Below are 20,703 nucleotides of genomic sequence, written 5' to 3'. Positions count from 1 at the left end.
ATAATAATTATTATTATTATTATTATTATTATTATTTAGGGACCTTTTGAGCGGGATGGGTTACTGGACCAGAAGAAAATTCTAGCTGGGCCCCATCTGCAAGGTCATGTGCTGTTTATCTTGATATGAGATCACCATGTTGCACACATTTGGTTGTGATGCATGTGCCTGGTGTACCCATATCAGACGGGTAGTCATGATGGGTATACTGGGCTTCGTATATTTGTACCCCATTGTTACTTTGATGGCATGCACTGATCAGTAATAATAAATAATAATAATAATAATAATATAATAATAATAATAATAATAATAATAATGATAATGTGTTTCCATGTCTTTTTGTTGCGGTTCAGTGTTAACAATTTAAAAGATGATATGCAACTTCAAAAGAAGAACATTAAACGCCTCAGTGATCGTGTTGTGGAACTAGAGAGGGCGCTACAGACCAGTAGAATATACTTGGAAGATATCAAACATATGTTGGATAAATCCGGTGAGTTTGTCTTCTTTCTAGCATCTATCAAAACTTCATCATCATCATCATCACAATCACCATCATCATCATCAACATCATCATCATCATCATCATCATCACAATCACCATCATCAACATCAACATAGTATCACCACAACCAATGTTTACAGCATCACCACCACCACCACTGCCACAACTTTCACTATCATAACCACCATCATCACCATTATCACTATAATCATCACCTGTATTGCCAACACCACTACCATCATCATCATCATCATCATCACCAACATTATGAATACCATCACCTGCATTATCATCTCTGCTACCACCATCATTATCATTACCACCACCACCACCACCATCACCACTATCAGCACCATTATCATTGGTCAGGTCTTCTCCCCCTCCCCAATATATATATATATATATTTATTTGTGTGTATGTATGTATATATCTCTGTTGATTATTTAAAAGTGTCTATTGTTGTTGTCATTATCACCACCACCCCACCAACAGTCAACTCTCCTTCCCTGTGTATTCATGTATGTATATATATATATATAATAATAAATCTCTAAACGAGATATAAACAGTAACTGCTCTATAACATAAGGGGCATCAGCCATTTTAGAGATTTATTATTGTTTTCGAACGGTTTTTCTACATCAGTGACTGTGTTTACTGTGAAAATCCTTATATATATGGCCTGTAGAGAGAGTTATTCGTCGGAGAACGGTGCTTACCATGCATTGATAAGAGGCAAATACCTCAAAACCTGGTCCGTATGTAGTATCCGTATCTTCGGGGAATGATCTCCCTTTGCAGGCTAGAGGACACCGAGATGGTGTCAGCCCTCAAGGTGACGTCGATGATCGCCTGGGGCTAAATGCATCAGTAACACCCCCACCACCCTGCCCTGTCCCTAGCCACATTCAGATGGCTGATGCCCCTTATGTTATATATATATATATATATATATATATAGTAAGAATTTACGAAAAATACAAAAAGACAAAGATGGGTGTGTAAACAACAAACATATATATTAGTTTAATGCTCGGGAAGGGAGAAAGTCTTTTATGTTTCGAGCCTACGCTCTTCGACAGAAAGGAACACAGAAATATGCAGAGAGAGAAAATAGAAAAAGATTTAGTGGCTAGCGATCTATCATAGCGAATCATATATATGTATATATATATATATATATATATATATATATATATATATATATATGTTTAATTAGAGGATATGTTAACCTCGTGAAGGGATGGTTGCATCCAAGGAAATACTGGGTCAATACCTTGTATTTTGGAGGAATAAAATTCCCTTGAAACAATATATATAGGCGCAGCAGTGGCTGTGTGGTAAGTAGCTTGTTTACCAACCACATGGTTCCGGGTTCAGTCTCACTGCGTGGCACCTTGGGCAAGTGTCTTCTGCTATAGCCTCAGGCCGACCAAAGCCTTGTGAGTGGATTTGGTAGATGGAAACTGAAAAGAAGCCCGTCATATATATCTATCTATCTATATATATATATATATATATATATTATATATATATATATATATATATATATATATATATATATATATATGCGTGTGTGTGTTTGTGTGTCTGTGTTTGTCCCTCTAGCATTGCTTGACAACCGATGCTGGTGTGTTTACGTCCCTGTCACTTAGCGGTTCGGCAAAAAGAGACCGATAGAATAAGTACTGGGCTTACAAAGAATAAGTCCCGGGGTCGAGTTGCTCGACTAAAGGCGGTGCTCCAGCATGGCTGCAGTCAAATGACTGAAACAAGTAAAAGAGTAAAAGAGTAATATATATATCATCATTATCATCATCATTTAATGTCCGTTTTCGATGCTAGCATGGGTTACATGCATATGTCCTCTCTGTTGCCATTTCATTATTCTACACCCTTCTCATTTTCCCTATTTGTCTCTGATGACTGAATATCCCATACCCTGAGATATCCCAGAAACAGCTGTAAGACTTTGGATTTTTCCAATCATGAGCCAAATATCCGGATGAATTTATCTTCATCCTTTAATAGGAATTTTTTCCATAGATTTTCAACGCCTTTTCCTCATATGGCATTTGAAGTGCCGGCACACGGCAGTTGTTGGATCATATTTATTTATGTAATTATTAAAAAAATATTTTATGCAACAGAATGATTTAGAAAACTCAGCAATTAACAGCTTTTACCATTGCACAGAAACAGTTGTTGTGATTTATGATTAAAGCCTCCTCATTACATCTTCTTGTTTTATAGATATTGTGTATATAACATATATATACACACACACAATATATGCATGCGTCTGTGTGTGTGTGTGTATATATATTTATATATATATATATATATATATATAATATATATATAGTTAATCCAAACAAGAAAACGCAAAAAAGCCAAAAAACACAACAACGCGAGGACGTGGAACAAATAAAGTATTATTGGACGCTCAGGAAAGAAGGGAAGAAGGAGGGTTTGACGTTTCGAGCGGAGCTCTTCGTCGGAAACAAAGGAGAAGGAAAGATCCCGAGAAGGGAAAACAGAGGAGAAAAATCGCCAAAGGTACTCACAAGGTCACATATATATATACATATATATATATATATATACATAATCTGGAACTCAACTGAAGAAAGAAAACTCCAAATGACCAGTCCTTGTTTTTTTGTATCATCTGTCTGGATGTTTTGTTGTCCCTTTTTTGTATTATCTAACTGTCTGGATGTTTTGCATTCTTGTCCAATTTTGGTATTGTATATATATATATATATATATACTAGCAGTGTCGCCCGGCGTTGCTCAGGTTTGTAAGGGAAATAACTATAAAGCATTTTTAGAGAGTTATAGCCAAAAAATAGCAAAAAAATGGGAAAAAAATTATGGTAAATTTTTTTTGTGAGTTAAAAAAGGTCGAGTTGCGTCCCCTAGACAGTCTGCGGTTTGTGTTTCTGATTCTCGACCCCATGTCGAATTTATCGATTTTTTTCAGAACTGGAGGAACTTTTCAAAATTTTCGCTGCGTTAGTTTTGAATTATGACATTGGGCTATGTGTGTGTCAAGTTTCATCAGAATCGGTTGAAAGCAGTGGTCAGGGTGAGGGTACAACCAAACAGACACACAGAAACACACACAGACAAACTGCCGTTTATATATATATATATATATATAATTAGTTTGAAGGGATATATTATCCGGACAGCTACCATATTAGCTCTCAATTAAGTTCCAGTTAACGGCTAACCACAACGAGGTCAGTATCTAACATCTGTGTCTACATTTAGTTGTTAATCTTTCTGTGAATTCTTCCCGTTGGGTAATTCTTCGCTGGACAATAAAAGTTGTCTGGAGTGTATATTAATACTAATATCAATAATGAAGAGTATGGAGACTTGCTACATCCACAAAATTTGTCTTATGGTTATAAACAGCATCTTATATGTATATGTATCCGTGTTTTATATTCACAGATGTCCAAGGTGTGTCCAGTACGAAAGGTCAGAGTCTCCATGTTGCCTCACGACAGTCTCCCTACCCTGGAACTAAACTTGCTCGATTCCCAGTCTTTGATAAATATGTGCCTTGGGAAGTAAGTCCGAGTTGTTGTTGATTTTGGTGTTGTTGTTGTCTCTCTTGTCTGTTGGACAAGGCCATGTTGGAGCATCTTGGAGTGGGGCCGGGTGGGGAATACCCTGAATTTCTATATCACTGTCATTATCACCATCACTGTCCTAATCGTAAGCCAACAATGGAACCTCTATGTAGTCACTTGCACTTACTTGAAATAGCAGTCAAATCACCCTTAAATTCCACACTGCCAATCATAATGTGGTTCTGGATACCTTGTCATTGGGAAAAAATTTGATGGTCACCACTGGAACGTCTTTAAATGTGATTTTGCTGAATCAAGGACATGTCCTTTTTCCTTCATTGGTCAGCAGTATTCGTAGATACAGTCACATGACCACTTCTGCTGGGGCCTGGGCTGTTTCTAGAAGCAGTTGCTGAGTCCCAAGTATACCTTTCTTATCAACCTTTCCATCCCTGGATATTCCATGAACAAAGGATACATCAATACAGTCGCAGCATCCATGGAGCCTCAGGGGATGCTGGTTATTGGTTAAGTATAACCAAACATATCGGCTTTTGGGCCTGTCCCTCTGGAGTTTTTGTTGGAGTTTACCCCCTTAATCTTAGTTAAATGCTCAATTAATTATCCTACAAAGCAGCAAGGGCTTTTTATTATTATTATTATTATTATTATTATTATTATTATTATTATTATTATTGTGTGAGAGAGCAGTGCATGCCATCAAAGTGACTCTGGGGTAAAATATACGAAGCCCAGTATACCCATCATGACTACGCGTCTGATAAGGGTACACTAGACACAGGCATCACAACCATATGTGCACGACATGGTGATCTCATATCAAGATAAACAGCGCATGACCTTGCAGGTGGGACCCAGTTAGAATTTTCTTCAGGTCAACTAGCCCATCTTTCACAAAAGGTCCCTAAATAAGGGTTGTTTAAGGATATTGAATGAAAAAACGTTGTTTCCAGAAGTGAATTATCCAAACCTCAAAAGAATTCCTCTCAGCATATAGCTACGATGCTCCCCCACTACTTCTGCTCATGGTCAGAGATGTACATATTGTCAGCCACTAAGGGACATGTTCAACTGGTTACGGTCAAACAACTGACAAGCAAGTCTATGGTATTGTGCAGAATATTTGCTGTAGACCATTTTCTATAGCAAGACAAAACATGTACATGATAACACTTATTATTATTATTTATTATTATTATTATGATTATTATTATTATTATTTATTATTATTATTATTATTATCATTATTATTATTTTGAGTGTTGGGGCCCATGGAAGCAAGGTGGCTGAGTTCCTTTCGAGTGTTGGGTCTCACAGAAGCAATTGACCAAGACCATTGGCACTATGTCAGGCTTGAGAAGAAAACCCATCAAGCTGAGCAAAAGTGCAGCTGTGGCAAATTGGTACCCATGCAGGTGGCACATAGTTGCACCTCAGTGTCACACAAATGGCACCCGTGCCAGTGGCACATAATAGCACCCATTACACTCTCAGAGTGGTTGGCGTTAGGAAGAGCATCTGGCTGTAGAAAACCACGCCAAATGGAAGTGGAGTCTGGTGCAGCCTTCTAGCATACCAGCCCTGGTCAAACCCTCCAAGCCATGCCGGCATGGACAACAGACGTTAAATGATGATGATGATGATACACACACACACACATATATATATATATAATGTGTGTGTGTGTGTGTGTGTGTCATCATCATCATCATCATTGTTAATGTCTGCTTTCCATGCTAGCATGGGTTTCATATATATATATATATATATATATATATATATATATATATATAAACACACACATATAATGTGTGTATATATATATATATATATCTCCTTGCTGTTGTATATATGATGCATGAAATATGTCTCTCTTTGTCATGTGTATATATACCCTGTGTACAATATATTTCTTCTTCACAGAGTATATATGATGTGTCTATGTCTCACCATGCTATATATATATATATATATATATGTATATATATTGTATATATATCATATATATTATACTGAACATATCTCTTTTTACAGAGTATTTACGATGTGTATGATCCTAAAACATACACCAAACCAAAAGACCAATTTCTGGAATATGAAATTGTGTTTGTTGATGAAGATATCTTTGAGTAAGTACAGTTTTACTATTGAAAACATTTACTTTTACCCTCTTAACTCTTCCCACTCTATTTAATGATTAACCATTTGACATTAACCATTTGACGTTAACCATTTGACATTAACCATTTAACATCAGGCTTATTCTGTCAAATGTAATACTTATTCATTCTCATTGTTTTGAATTAATCATGGAATGTCTGGTAGCTTAGTTTTAGTATGACATTGGAGGGTCAAGTACAAGAGGCCAGACCTGGCCAGTTTGGACATAAAACAGGTAGAATATTTTAGCCAAATATAACCGGTTTAAATGCTAAATGGTTAAATCTCTACATATCTGTTCCTTGTCCTCTTGCATGTCTGTTTATGTCCCCTACAGTTGTTTTACATAGTTACAGCTAACAGATTAGAGCTGATGGTCACATGATCATCAGATTATCATTGACCATGTTCTAACAAAGATGCTTACCTTCCAAGATCTACTGCAGTAAAATAGTTGCCTCCAAGAGTAGATCAATAGCTTCTGATGTTCTCTTGTGAATAAAATAAAAACTAGTGTTCCCTATCAAGAAGATGTGTGTAATTATCTCATGTTCCTGCCTTTAGGCTTTCACTTCATACACGCCAGCTCAATTTGACCCGTTCTCAGTCAAAAGACGCCTGTTGTTATTTCTTATTGTTTGTATTCATAATTGTGTACTATGTTCTCCGTTTTTTTTTTTTTTTTTGCTTATTTGCTTTTTTGTCTTTGCTGCCTACACATTCACTAGCTTTCTTACAAAGAGGTCTAATGCAGTTAGCTTAGACTTTTTGGGGGGGCAGCCAGATCGAACCATCTCAAGTGTAACTGTCCGAAATGGTCGTGAATTCTGGTACTTGACTGATGAAAGAAAGCCAAGAATGACCCGTCTTTCTTTTTTTTGCCTGTTGTTCTAATTGTTGTTTCTCTTGTCCACCTTTGTATCGTCTATCTGTCCAACGTTTTAATGCCTTCTATTGCATTTTTGTTCCAATTATATATATATATAAGTGCAGTGAATAAATTGTTATCTAAATTATGCAAATGAAAATAACACTCATATCTCATTTTAACAGATATATTTACCAAAATTACATAAAAATATCTTGAAATACTGAAAAGTAAATGTATTCAATAAAATCGCAATTGTCTTCAACCACGGCCTCCAGATGATTTCGGAATCTCCTGCAACTCTTCTGGATGGTGACCTTGATTAAGCTGGTGAATGCTGCCATAACCCTTGCCTTCAGTTCATCTTTGGAGTTAGAAGGAGTTTTGTTGGTTTCTCGGTCAACTGTTCCCTACATAAGATAATCATAGGGGAGTTAGGTGGCCTGATGTTAGGGGTGGTGTGCTCACAGAAATTGTCTGACAGCTACGACTGGGTTCTCCTGCTTGTGTGGCATGGTGCAGAGTCCTGTTGCCAGACATAGGGTCTTCCAGCAGCCACCCTCTTGATTCAGGGTTGTGCTACCTCCTCCAAGCACTTGATGCAGACCTCTGTGTTGAGTGTAAGGCTGTGTGGGAAGATGAATGGAGGCATAGTGTTACCATCACTAGTGATCAATCCAAACACCATGAGGTTGACTGGATGTTTGACTTTTATTGCTTTCGATACATGTCCTCAGATTGACACCCAAACACTTTGAAATGTTCATTTTGGATCTTCCTGTGTAAATTCCAGCAGCACAGCATCTGGTTTCCAAATTTCTAAGAGAATGAATTGTGTGATGGTGCTGTTTTTCTCACAGACGGTGCCCAATGACCCTACTGTACTGTGTAGTCAACAAAATTGAAAACAAACAATGCGCATGCATGAAATAAAAAATATAAAATGGCGACAATTTACCCATTACACCCTGTGTGTGTGTGTGTGTGTGTGTGTGTGTGTGTGTGTATCATGATGTTTCAGTGATCTGATGAGCTTGCTTTCTTTCTTTGCATTATTTGTAAATATAAAATTGTACTGTATAATGCTGAGCATATTTATTCATATAAACATTTACTCATAACTTTTTGCATACTAAAATTAATACTACATGTGAAACAGATGTAATGCAATGGAAGTCATGTGGTTAAATAAATATATCGTCACCTCTCAAACCTCCTAACTATGGTTTTATACATTTATACATATATATATACACAATATGTATAATATATATATATATATATATATATATATATATATATATATATATATATTATATATATATATATATTTGTGTATATATATTGTGTATATATATCTATATGTATATATATATATGTATATATATATATACATTATGATTGAAAGGCTTCTGTTTCCGTCTACCAAATCCACACACAAAGCTTTGGTCAGCCTGAGGCTATAGTAGAAGACACTTGCCCAAGGTGCCATGCAGTGGGATTGAACCCAGAACCATATGGTTAGGAAGTGAACTTCTCAACCACACAGCTATGCTTGTGTCTGTATGAATATTCTTGTTTTGCTTTTTTAGAAAATAATTTAGTGGAGAGAGTTGGGGCAGTTGGTAAAATAAAGAAGTGGTATTGAACCAGTGCATGTTTGTTTTAATTTTTATTGGCATAATGACTCTCCTTAGTGGAGGAACATGGCCTAGTGGTTAGAGCAGCAGACTCGTGATCAAGGGATCACAGATTCGAATCTCAGACTGGGCGATGTGTGTGTTTATGAGCGAAACACCTAAGCTCCACCCAAAAAAATAAGGCAGTGAGCTGGCAGAAACGTTAGCACGCCAGGTGAAATGCTTAGTGGTATTTCATCTGCCATTACGTTCTGAGTTCAAATTCCGCCGACTTCAACTTTGCCTTTCATCCTTTCGGGGTCGATTAAATAAGTACCAGTAATGCACTGGGGTCGATGTAATCGACTTAATCCCTTTGCCTGTCCTTGTTTGTCCCCTCTGTGTTTAGCCCCTTGTGGGCAATAAAGAAATCAGTAATGACCCCTACACACAATAAAGTTTATTCCTTAATATTACAAGAAACAAATCAATATAATCTCATTAGAAAAAAAAATTGATTATTCTTTTATTTTATATATTTTTCTAATTTAAATTTTCATAATTATTATTTCAAAAGCCATCTGGATTTTCTTTCATCTCCTGCCATAATCATCTGCCAAAATTTACCTCTGATTGCAGGTTACGGGCCCTTGAAGAACTCCGAGCCCAAATGACAGAAGAAGAAAGAGCTGAACAACCTGCACTCCCTAATTTCCGACCAATGTGGAATGCAGTGGTTACATATCGACAAGGAAATGCTACACGAGAGGTAGACCGGAGGTCTTGGATAACAATAGATTCTCAGCCTGTCCGATATAAATTAGATCCTTCTGGAGTTCCTCAGTAAGTGCCAAGGTTTCTCTTTTTGGTTTTGGTTACAGAGAATGGGAGGTTGTTTGGGGTCACTTAAACTGGTTGGTGACCCCAACTGAGATAAATCCAACAGGATAAAGGGACAAAGTGTTGGCTTACTGATAGCGAAAACTGTAAATCTGTAACTTGTATTATGCCATTGGCTCAGTTCACACAGCTGTAAACAGGTACCATGACAGGCATGGGCCCGGGAACAGGGGATGCAGAGAGTGTGCTTGCACCTGCTAAAATTTTTGTAGAGTGCAAAATCAAAATTTGCACCCACATTCTTCTTCTTCTTCCTCTTCTTTTTCTCCTTCTTCTTTTTTTCTTCTCCTTCTTCTTCTTCTTCTTCTTCTTCTTCTTCTTCTTCTCCTTCTTTTTCTCCTTCTTCTTCTTCTTCTTCTTTTCTTCTCCTCCTCCTCTCTCCTCCTCCTCCTCCTCCTCTCCTCCTCCTCCTTCTTCTTCTTCTTCTTCTTTTTCTTTAATATCTGCTTTCCATGCTGGTATGGGTTGGACAGTTTGACTGAAAACTGGCAAGCTGAGGAGCTGCACCAGGTCCCAGTCTGATTTGGTAAGGTTTCTACAGCTGGATGCCCTTCCTAATACCAACCACTCCAAGAGTATATTTTTGTATGGTGTGCTTTTTACATGCCACTGGCACAGGTGCCACTGACCTGACACAGGCGGGTTTAGAAAACAGTGAGTAAAAAGTGATCTGTAAAAAGTACCTTGAATTAGGTTTCTTCTCAAAGAACATGTAGGGGTTAAGGACGTATCAGAATGTGTTGAAGTAAACGGATGTGAAAGGCATGTGGATGCCTTCAAAGTAAATAAACCAATGACATTGATTTATAGTTTAAATAATTTATTTACTAGACTTTGCTATACCCCCGTGCTGGTGGCACGTAAAAAGCACCCACTACACACTTGGAGTGGTTGGCGTTAGGAAGGGAATCCAGCTGTAGAAGTCATGCCAAATCAAGATTGGAGCCTGGTGCAGCCATCTGGTTCACCAGTCCTCAGTCAAAATCGTCCAACCCATGCTAGCATGGAAAGCAGATGTGAAACGAAACTTGCATTTGCTGTTGGTATACACAATTTTTCACTACATTGATTTGTTGTCAACTGCTACGAGTTGGGAGGAATAAAAACAGGGTCCATCTGTGGATGTGATGTGGTGGAAGTAAACATGTATTGTGTGTGTGTGCGTTGTTCATCTGAGAAAGTAGCAGGCTACCTCGTGTCCCGATCCTTTCTGCCTGTCCCTTTGCTGACCACAGTATTCATAACAGCTAGAATGACAGACATACAGCAGGAGAGATTGTGTCTAAATAGGTCAGCTCCTGTCCATTTGAACTTCACCTGACATGCTTAAGGTCGTTGGTCAATGGGAGATGATTTATCATTTTTTGACAGGACAAAGAAAATTTCTTCTCACCTGTCAGTCCGACTTCAATGGTTCCCATTGGAGTAGAAGCTTTCTGTGGGGTCCCAGGTGGGGTTGAGGATAGGATTTGCTGGGTAGTGGACATGGAGGTCTTCTTCATTCACATCTAAAATAGTTTATAGGAATCTTAAATGAACTCCATTATTTCACTGTTACTTTATTTTATCAACCTTGGAATAACGAACCTATTGGTCAGGTTTTGTATCCAATCAACTTTAATTAGAAATGAGATTAGTCCTGTTACTTGATTGATTTAGGGGCCTCAGCTCAGCCTGTTTGGTAGTGTTGCTTCACTTTCTGAGTCGAATCCCACCTATCATGTCCCCTTCTCTGAAGACTTCTGCTGAAGAGCTAGGGTCACAGCTGGTATTGGCCAACTACATACCAGAGAACCATGGCAGACGAGATGGGGACTGACTGGGACACAGTTCAGGGGGTCACCCGGGACAATTTGAGCAAATACTGGCAAATGGAGTGATGCAATGCAACAGCATATGTACCCGTATGTCACCTGACCTGAATAATGAACACAAAGTCAACCTAGGTGTGATTTGAACCCAGGACATAAAGGGCCATCGCTAAATAATGGTTGTGTTTTATACAAGGCTCTAAAGATTTTGCCAAGTCATTGGCACCCGTGCCGGTGATACGTAAAAGCACCATTCGCTCATGGCCGTTTGCCAGCTCTGCCTAGCCCCGTGTCGGTGGCACGTAAAAGCGCCATCCGTTCGTGTTCGTTGCCAGCCTCGCCTGGCCCCGTGCGGTGACACGTAAAAGTACGTCCGTTCATACGTTGGCCAGCTCTGTCTGGCCCCGTGTCGGGGGCATGTAAAAGCACCATCCGTTCGTGGCCATTTGCCAGCTCTGTCTGGCCCCGTGTCGGTGGCACGTAAAAGCACCATCCGTCCGTGTCGTTGCCAGCCTCGGCTGGCCCCCGTGCCGGTGACACGTAAAAGCACCGTCCATCGTGGCCGTTTGCCAGCTCTGTCTGGCAACCGTGTCGGTGGCACGTAAAAGCACATCTGTTCGCGTCCGTTGCCAGCCTCGGCTGGCCCCCGTGCCGGTGACAAAAGTAAAAGCACCGTCCGCTCGTGGCGTTGCCAGCTCTGACTGGCAACCGTGTCGGTGGCACGTAAAAGCACCATCCGTTCGCATCCATTGCCAGCCTCGGCTGGCCCCCGTGCCAGTGACACGTAAAGCACGTCCGTTCGTGGCCGGTTGCCAGCTCTGTCTGGCCCCGTGTCGGTGGCACGTAAAAGCACCATCCGTTCGTGTCCGTTGCCAGATCGCCTGCCCCGAGCGGGTGACACGTAAAAGCACCATCCGTTCGTGGCCGTTCACCAGCTCCTGGCACCTGTGCAGGTGGCACGTAAAAAACACCCACTACACTCGCGGAGTGGTTGGCGTTAGGAAGGGCATCCAGCCGTAGAAACACTGCCAGATCTGACTGGGCCTGACGAAGCCTTCCAGCTTCACAGACCCCAGTTGACCCGTCCAACCCATGCTAGCATGGAAAACGGACGCTAAACGATGATGATGATGATGATGATGATTGCTATGTGGTGGGGAGAGGGTCAATGATTATAATAATTGTGATGATAATAATCACCATCATCATGATCACCACCATCATTACCATCACTATTATAATCACAATCACCATCATCATCATCATCATCATCATCATCATTACCATCATGTAGAGGAAAAATTGTACCATATTAAAAAAAAAAAATCATTTACTGAAAAGAACTTTTTCCATTTCAGAAATCCAATGGGTCGCACGGGTATTCGAGGTAAAGGTTCATTATGGCGCTGGGGTCCCAATCATGTGATTCGAGGTGTTGTGACCAGATGGAGACGCAAATATACTGCAGATTTTCAGCCAACCAACTATCTCTATGTCGATGGGAAACGAGTCTTGGAGTTTATTGCTGTACGGAAAGAAGATGCAGATGAATACCTCTTTTGTTTACCTGGGGTAAGTATTTGAGGCCGGTTTTAACACCCAGGGGTAACTAGATGGGGTTGATTCTACCAGTTTGGGGTCACTAGATGGGGTTGATTCTACCAGTCTGGGGTCACTAGATGGATTTGGTTGTACCAGTCTGGGGTCACTAGATGGGGTTGGTTCTACCAGTCTGGGGTCACTAGATGGGGTTGGTTCTACCAGTCTGGGGTCACTAGATGGATTTGGTTCTACCAGTCTGGGGTCACTAGATGGGGTTGGTTCTACCAGTCTGGGGTCACTAGATGGGGTTGGTTCTACCAGTCTGGGGTCACTAGATGGGGTTGATTCTACCAGTCTGGGGTCACTAGATGGATTTGGTTGTACCAGTCTGGGGTCACTAGATGGAGTTGGTTCTACCAGTCTGGGGTCACTAGATGGATTTGGTTTTACCAGTCTGGGGTCACAAGATGGGGTTGGTTCTACCAGTCTGGGGTCACTAGATGGATTTGGTTTTACCAGTCTGGGGTCACAAGATGGGGTTGGTTCTACCAGTCTGGGGTCACTAGATGGGGTTGGTTCTACCAGTCTGGGATCACTAGATGGGGTTGGTTCTACCAGTCTGGGGTCACTAGATGGGGTTGGTTCTACCAGTCTGGGGTCACTAGATGGGGTTGGTTCTACCGGTCTGGGGTCACTAGATGGGGTTGATTCTACCAGTCTGGGGTCACTAGATGGATTTGGTTCTACCAGTCTGGGGTCACTAGATGGGGTTGGTCTACCAGTCTGGGGTCACTGGATGGGGAAGAGGATAGAGAAGCGGATACACGTTTATGCAGCAGCTGATGGAGCAGCAGCCTCCCTAGGTATAAGCAACATTGAGGGCCCTTTATTTTCCTTGAGTTACAAGCCTCCCTCCTGAAAATTTTTTGCCCTTATATTCTTTGACAAAAGAGAGACATTCCTTAAAGAGCCATAAAAAGGGTCAGATAAAGCAGCAGTGGGAATGGGTTCAAGAAAATTAGTATCACTGAAAAGGTCCACCAAACAATGATATGCATTAGACCTAATCATTAATAAATTTCAATGAAATATTAAAAAAAATTTTATTACTTCAATGCAGGATGCCCTTCATGGCTTGACATCCCCTTACAGTACGATGTGTGAAGCATTTATGAAATCTGTATTTGATGAACATGATGTTGATTCGAAAACTGAACTTGACCAAACTGACATGATCCAGGTATGTTGTTATTGTTGTTATTAATGGAGAGTAAAAGGACAAAGGGCCACAACAGACGTGGCAGACTAGAAATAACAGGTTCGCAGTTTAATGCCACCATTTGATTCTTGGCTGTCTTTAGGGTTGCAGGCCCTCAAACTAGGTTCCTGCTCACTAGATAACTTCCTTCCACCATTTGCAAAGACCATAAAAAAATTGGTCATAGCACTTACCTTTTCTCCTCCTCTTACTTGACCCTAACAAACAACCACAATTGCAAATCACATTTAAATCAAATTTATCTTTCATCTCTCCATGTCTCAGTGAAATAATTTCTAATTAGATATTGGGATTAACTAAATACAGGGCTTAGCATAATAAGTGGGATTAATCAAATACTGGGGTTAATCGATTTAATCTCTCATCTTTCTGTTGTGTGACCTTGCATCACCAAAACCTTTTTTATTAATGAAGTGTCCTTTAGAGAAAAAGATCAATTAATTTTGAGGAAAGCATCAATTACTTTAGAATTGAGTTTGTGATTTGCTTTCAGTTCTGGGATTGTAACCAATTCAGTTTGTTTAAACACTTTGGAAAGGCATGAATGCCTCTCAGTCTCCTCCTTCCGGCCAATATAGTTGGTGCTATTACTGAATCCAAGTTGGGGCAATGGAACTGGCTAAATCAGTAGAGCAGTCGACAATATACTTTGTGGTGGCATTTAGTTCCATCTTTAATGTTCTGAGTTCAAACTCAGTGAGGGTGACTTTGTCTTTCATTATTCTGGGGTTAAAAAAAAAACAAGGGACTGTCTGATATGACTTATTCAATTTAAGGTGGTGAACAGAATCATGAGTAACAAGTAATATCTAAAAAGGTTTGTCAGTCTGTCTCGTGGTCTTAGTGGACGAAATGGAAAAGGAATTACCCTGGGAGATGGCGAAGGAGATGCACTGGAATAGCTACACTGACTCACGGAGCTTGCACATGCAGAAAACCGTTTCTGCTCTGACAGCGGTGAACAGGTGACTGTCCCTTCAATATTGGTAAAAGCCCTGATGGTCTGGCAATTTTTCCATTCTGTGGTGGTCAGCCCCTCATCTGCGATGCCTCATGCTTTGACAACTCCAGCAGCAACATGGTGTGGTCAGCCACCAGCCCAGGCTTCGCTGCTCATCAGTTCAAGAAAGGCAAACTGTCCAAGCATCGGCTGCTCCTGGACAGGTTTTTGTGGTCAAGAATGGGCAAATTGCCATACTGTCAGGCCTTTTGCATCTCTCCTCAAACTCTCCTCGGAAACATCAGACAAAATGCCTGGCAGTAGCTGTTCTGGTTCTTAATACCCTGGGTTCAAATTCTGCCCAGCTCTGTTTTGCCTCTCATCCTTCTAGAGTTCAATAAAAACGGGTATCTCCCAAATCCTGAGGTCATTTTTAATCAACTTCACCACCCCCACCCCCACCAATACCACCACCACCCTCCTCTGCCGTTCAAGAATTTGGACCTGGAGATCTCCATTTCCAGCGACTTCGAGGGCCACCTCCCAGTGGTGTCAGGCATCAACGAAGAGCCCTCGACTACAACAAGACGACCAGAGTTTTTTTTTTCTCCAAGATCTGGGGTCTCCCACCCCTAAACTCTAGACCATTACCTAACCACCCTTACCCGTCTTGTTGCTTAACAACAACAACCACCCTCCTCCAAATCTGTAATCTTGCACCATTTTAAAAGAGTCAGCAGAGCATCATAGAAAAAGCTTTGTGATATTTAGTTGTATGTCTTTACAGAGTTCAAATCCTGCCATCATCAACTCGCATCTTTTGAAGTGAAGGGACCCACAAGATAAATACTGGAGTCGATATTGCCAGTAGTGACCCAATCGCTAGAACCATGTTGAATCATGTGTCTCTGTTTTACTCTTTTATTTGTTTCAGTCATTCGACTGCGGCCATGCTGGAGCACCACCTTTAGTTGAACAAATCAGCCCCAGGAGTTATTCTTTGTAAGCCTAGTACTTATTCTATCAGTCTCTTTTGCTGAACTGTCAAGCGATGGTGGTGGGGACTAACACAGACACACAACGCACAAATACATATATATATATACACATATATATACACACACACACATACACACACACACATATATATATGTGTGTGTGTGTGTGTGTGTGTGTATATATTTTTTACGTGCCACCCACACAGGTGCCAGACAGAGCTGGCAAACGGCCACGAATGGATGGTGCTTTTTATGTGCCACCGGCACATAAAAAGCACCATCTGTTCATGGCCGTTTGCCAGCTCTGTCTGGCACCTGTGCGGGTGGCACATAAAAAGCACCCACTACACTCTCGGAGTGGTTGGCATTAGGAAGGGCATCCAGCTGTAGAAACATTGCCAGATTGGATTGGAGCCTAATGCAGCCTTCTAGCTCGCCAGTCCTCAGTCAAACTGTCCAACCCATGCCAGCATGGAAAGCGGTCGTTAAACAACGACAATGATGATGATATATATATATATATATATATATACAATGGGCTTCTTTCAGTTTCCATCTGCCAAATCCACTCACAAGGGTTTTGTTGACCTGAGGCTATAGCAGAAGACACATGCCCAAGGTGCCACACAATGGGACTGAACCTGGAACCATGTTGTTGGGAAGCAAGCTTCTTGCCACACAGCCACACCTGTGCCTGTGTATAAAATCATCATTGAACCAAATCAGATGGAATAATTACCGACAGGTACAGCTATGAACAGTGTGATAAGAAATCTGCTTCCCAGACCACATGGTTCCAGGTTCAGTTCCGCTGTGTGGCACCTCAGCAAGAGTTTTTTCTGCTCTAGTCTTGGATCAATCAATGCTTTGTGAGTGGATTTGGTTGACAGAATCTGAAAGAAGCCCATCGTGTGTGTGTGTGGTGTGTGTGTGTGTCTTTGTGTCGGTGTTTGTTCCCCCACCACCACTTAACCACTGGTGTTGGCATGTTAACATCCTCCTGACTTAGCAGTTCAGCAAGATAGACTGATAGAATATGTACCAGACTTAATAAAAAGGAAGTAACGGGGGGGGGGGGCGATTCATTTCACTAAAAATTCTTCAAGGTGATGCCCCAGCATGGCCGCAGTCTAATGAGTAAAACAAGTGAAAGATTAAAGATAAAAGCCATGGACATATGACAGTTAACCCATTGGAATTTAGATTTCTCTGTCAAATGCTAATCCTTATTTATTCACATTGTTTTGGATTAATCATGGATTATCTCATAGATTCAAGATTTTGATGATGTGATTGTTTACTTTTAGAATGACATTGTAGGGTAGGTGTGAGAAGCCAACTCTCCTCATATTGAACACAAAACAGGTAGAATAATTGGGCTGGATACGTCCAGTTAAACAGTTAATGAGAGCACTTAGAGTTACCAAGGTGTTGGTGGCGCTGACCAAACTACGCAAAAGTCCCTGTTAAATGTTTTTGATTTTGTTCTTTACAGTTTTATGCCCAGTTTGCGACTTCGACTCACTGTCCCCGCAGTTCAGCATCACTGTCCAGTCCATCCCGCTCGACCAGTCAGACAATGCTGCCAATGTTGTCTGGTTCAAGAACAAGTCTTCGCACAGAACAAGATAACCAGGGCTTCTCAGCCTGTCTGCTTTACAAAGGTTACGTTGATGATCCAAGAAATACGGACAATGCATGGGTAGAAGCTGAAGTCTGGAATTTTCACTATGACTTTGCAGACACCTTTGATAGTCGTATACTAGAAGTAAGTAACTTTAATTAACCAATTAACACTAATCAACTCTAATTAACTCCTCAGATAGTTATGTGGGGAATATTCTTTTCTACTCTAGGCACAAGGCCCAAAATTTTTTGGGAGGGGGCCAGTCGATTAAATCAACTCCAGTACGCAACTGGTACTTAATTTATCAAATGAAAGGCAAAGTCAACCTTGGCAGAATTTGAACTCAGAATGTAAAGACAGGTAAAATACCGCTAAGCATTTCGCCCAGCGTGCTAATGATTCTGCCAGCTCACTGCCTTTATGTAAAGAATTTTAGACAACCAAGACAACTGATAGGATTTGAACTGTGTACCTATCACCTGGCAAGCAAACATATTATCAGTTACGCATTGCACATTAATAAAATAACCCATCCTGCTAGCATTACGTGACTGACCACCTATGTTGTGAAGATAAAACAGAAGAGTCAAAAATAGAAATGTTTTATAATAATGGATCTGAGAAGATGGAATAGTAAAGAGTCTGATGTGTAAAGCACACAACTCCCCTACAGCAAGACTATTGTTCCTGTTCCTGTTTGTCACACTTTAACCTCTCATCACCAAGTACTAACTCACTTCCCTCAATACTACTTCTCACCTCAGTTGAGGGCTCATGCCTTAAGAGTTACTGGTGACCTCACTGATGCTGGTGCCACATAAAAAGCACCCCTTACACCCTAACACCCGTGGACATATTTACAAAGTCAGAAAACAGCACGGCTCCCATGACTTTAGGAAACATTTTTTCACGCTGAGAGTTGCTGAAGCATGGAACAAACTGCCGGAATCAGTTGTTAGTTGTCGGAGCACTGCATCCTTCAAAACTTCCATGCTTCCTGAGATTCGCCAACACTACACCTGATTTTCTCCCCTCCATACACACACAAGCATGTATCTGACTCATACATTGTTCTGTTCGCTTCCCAGACATTTGTACATTACTGCATATGCTTTATACACACTTTGGACAAGTTGTGGTGCACCTGAGCACTGTATACAATAATTTCATTATATTAAAGTGTTAGGAAGGGCATGCAGCGAGAGAAACCATGTCAAGACATTGCTGGGGATTCGATGCAGGCCTCTGGCTCACCAGCTCCTGTCAAACCATCCAATCCATGCCAGCATGGGAAACAGATGCTGAGTAGTGATGGTGATGCGTTCTCTGATGAGATGGAATGGTAAAAGACTTGTTGCGTAATTGGTAAAGCAGTTCCCTTGCAAGACACAGATCAATGGTTCTCTTCAATGGATATGTTTGTGCACAAGAGTCATTAGTCATTAATATCTTATATGAAGTCTATTCACTGTCCTGTTTGTTTTGTGTGTGTGTGTGTGTGTGTGTTGAGTAAGCTTAATCATATCACTCAACATGAATATTGACTGAACTCTTTGAGTGACACCAGTCTCTGCCACAACAGCGATTTTGCTTGGCTTGATGGGTCTTCTTCTCAAGCACGATGTAATGCCAAAGGACTCAGTCAAGGTCCAACACTTGAAAGGAGCTCAGCCACTTTTTGCCTCCATGTGGTACAACGCTCAAAAGGAATTCAGCCACATTATAAATTTATACATGTGTCTAAATATAATTATGTAAATTATTCCCCCCGTGCCGGTGGCACGTAAAAAGCACCATCCGATCGTGGCCGTTTGCCAGCCTTGTCTGGCACCTGTGCAGGTGGCACATAAAAAGCACCCACTACACTCTCAGAGTGGTTGGCGTTAGGAAGGGCATCCAGCTGTAGAAACACTGCCAGATCAGACTGGACCTGGCGCAGCCTCCTGGCTTCCCAGACCCCAGTTGAACTGTCCAACCCATGCTAGCATGGAAAGCGGACGTTAAACGATGATGATGATGATGATTCATACCTTCTCATAAAAGGTACCCACACACATCCATTCATACACACACACATTCATCCATAGACACATATATCCATCCATAGACACACACATCCATCCATTTACATACACACAAATCCATCCATTTATACACACACACACATCCATCCATACACACATCCATACACACACACACACACACACACACACACAGAGTATATGTGCATTGTGTTTTACAATAGTATTCTTATTTGATCTTGTTGTTGCTGTTGTTCTTTGCAGGACGCCAGTGTGAAGTGGAAAGAAGTGTCCCCGTATGTGAAGTTGGTCGGGAATGAAGCTGTTATTGTACAGGAAGCTGCCAGAATCCATGATGCTTACAACTGATGGGTGGGGGTGTATGATGGGGGATTGGGATGAGATGGGGGGGGTTAATTGAAGACAACCACAACAACAACAACACTTATAAATAAAACTATAACATTATAACATTTATTTAGTCTTTGTTGTTAATTACACCACCCCACTTGCCTCTTTAATTACGCCTCCCCCACCCCTCTTTCATTACACATCTCCCACCCCCTCTTCAATTAAACCTCCCCATATCCCACTTTAATTACACCTCCTTCACCTCCCTCCTTAATTACCCATCCCCATCGCCCTCCTTAATTACACCCTCCCCCTTTATATCCCTTTTTCTTAAAATTCTATCTCAATTTCTGAACCATAAAATTGTTGTCATGGTGACAGGTTCCCAACATCAAACTCACTGTTTCCCTTTGGTTTTGATGACGAAAGTGAAAAGGGAGTATCAGTGACACAATGCAAAGCAAAATATC

General features: G+C 40.9%; 1 protein-coding gene across 3 annotated transcripts in view; it reads left to right on the top strand.

The window, feature by feature from the left end:
* The window catches only part of LOC115213802 (transient receptor potential cation channel subfamily M member-like 2), a 161,042-nt gene extending 140,758 nt beyond the window's left edge, over nt 1–20,284 (top strand). For all 3 annotated transcript variants that reach the window (XM_029782671.2, XM_029782672.2, XM_036504463.1), the window contains 8 exons: nt 357–496; nt 3,975–4,093; nt 6,152–6,246; nt 9,404–9,607; nt 12,834–13,047; nt 14,138–14,257; nt 17,730–18,002; nt 20,147–20,284. In XM_029782671.2, the coding sequence (XP_029638531.1) occupies nt 357–496; nt 3,975–4,093; nt 6,152–6,246; nt 9,404–9,607; nt 12,834–13,047; nt 14,138–14,257; nt 17,730–18,002; nt 20,147–20,251 (1,270 nt within the window). In that variant the 3' untranslated portion in view covers nt 20,252–20,284. The remainder of the gene's footprint in view (nt 1–356; nt 497–3,974; nt 4,094–6,151; nt 6,247–9,403; nt 9,608–12,833; nt 13,048–14,137; nt 14,258–17,729; nt 18,003–20,146) is intronic.
* Nucleotides 20,285–20,703: the final 419 nt, after the last annotated feature.

The sequence above is a fragment of the Octopus sinensis genome, linkage group LG7 (assembly GCF_006345805.1).
Source record: "Octopus sinensis linkage group LG7, ASM634580v1, whole genome shotgun sequence".
NCBI lineage: Eukaryota > Metazoa > Mollusca > Cephalopoda > Octopoda > Octopodidae > Octopus > Octopus sinensis.
Note: the sequence above shows the minus strand (reverse complement) of the source record. Positions and strands in the feature narration are given on the sequence as shown.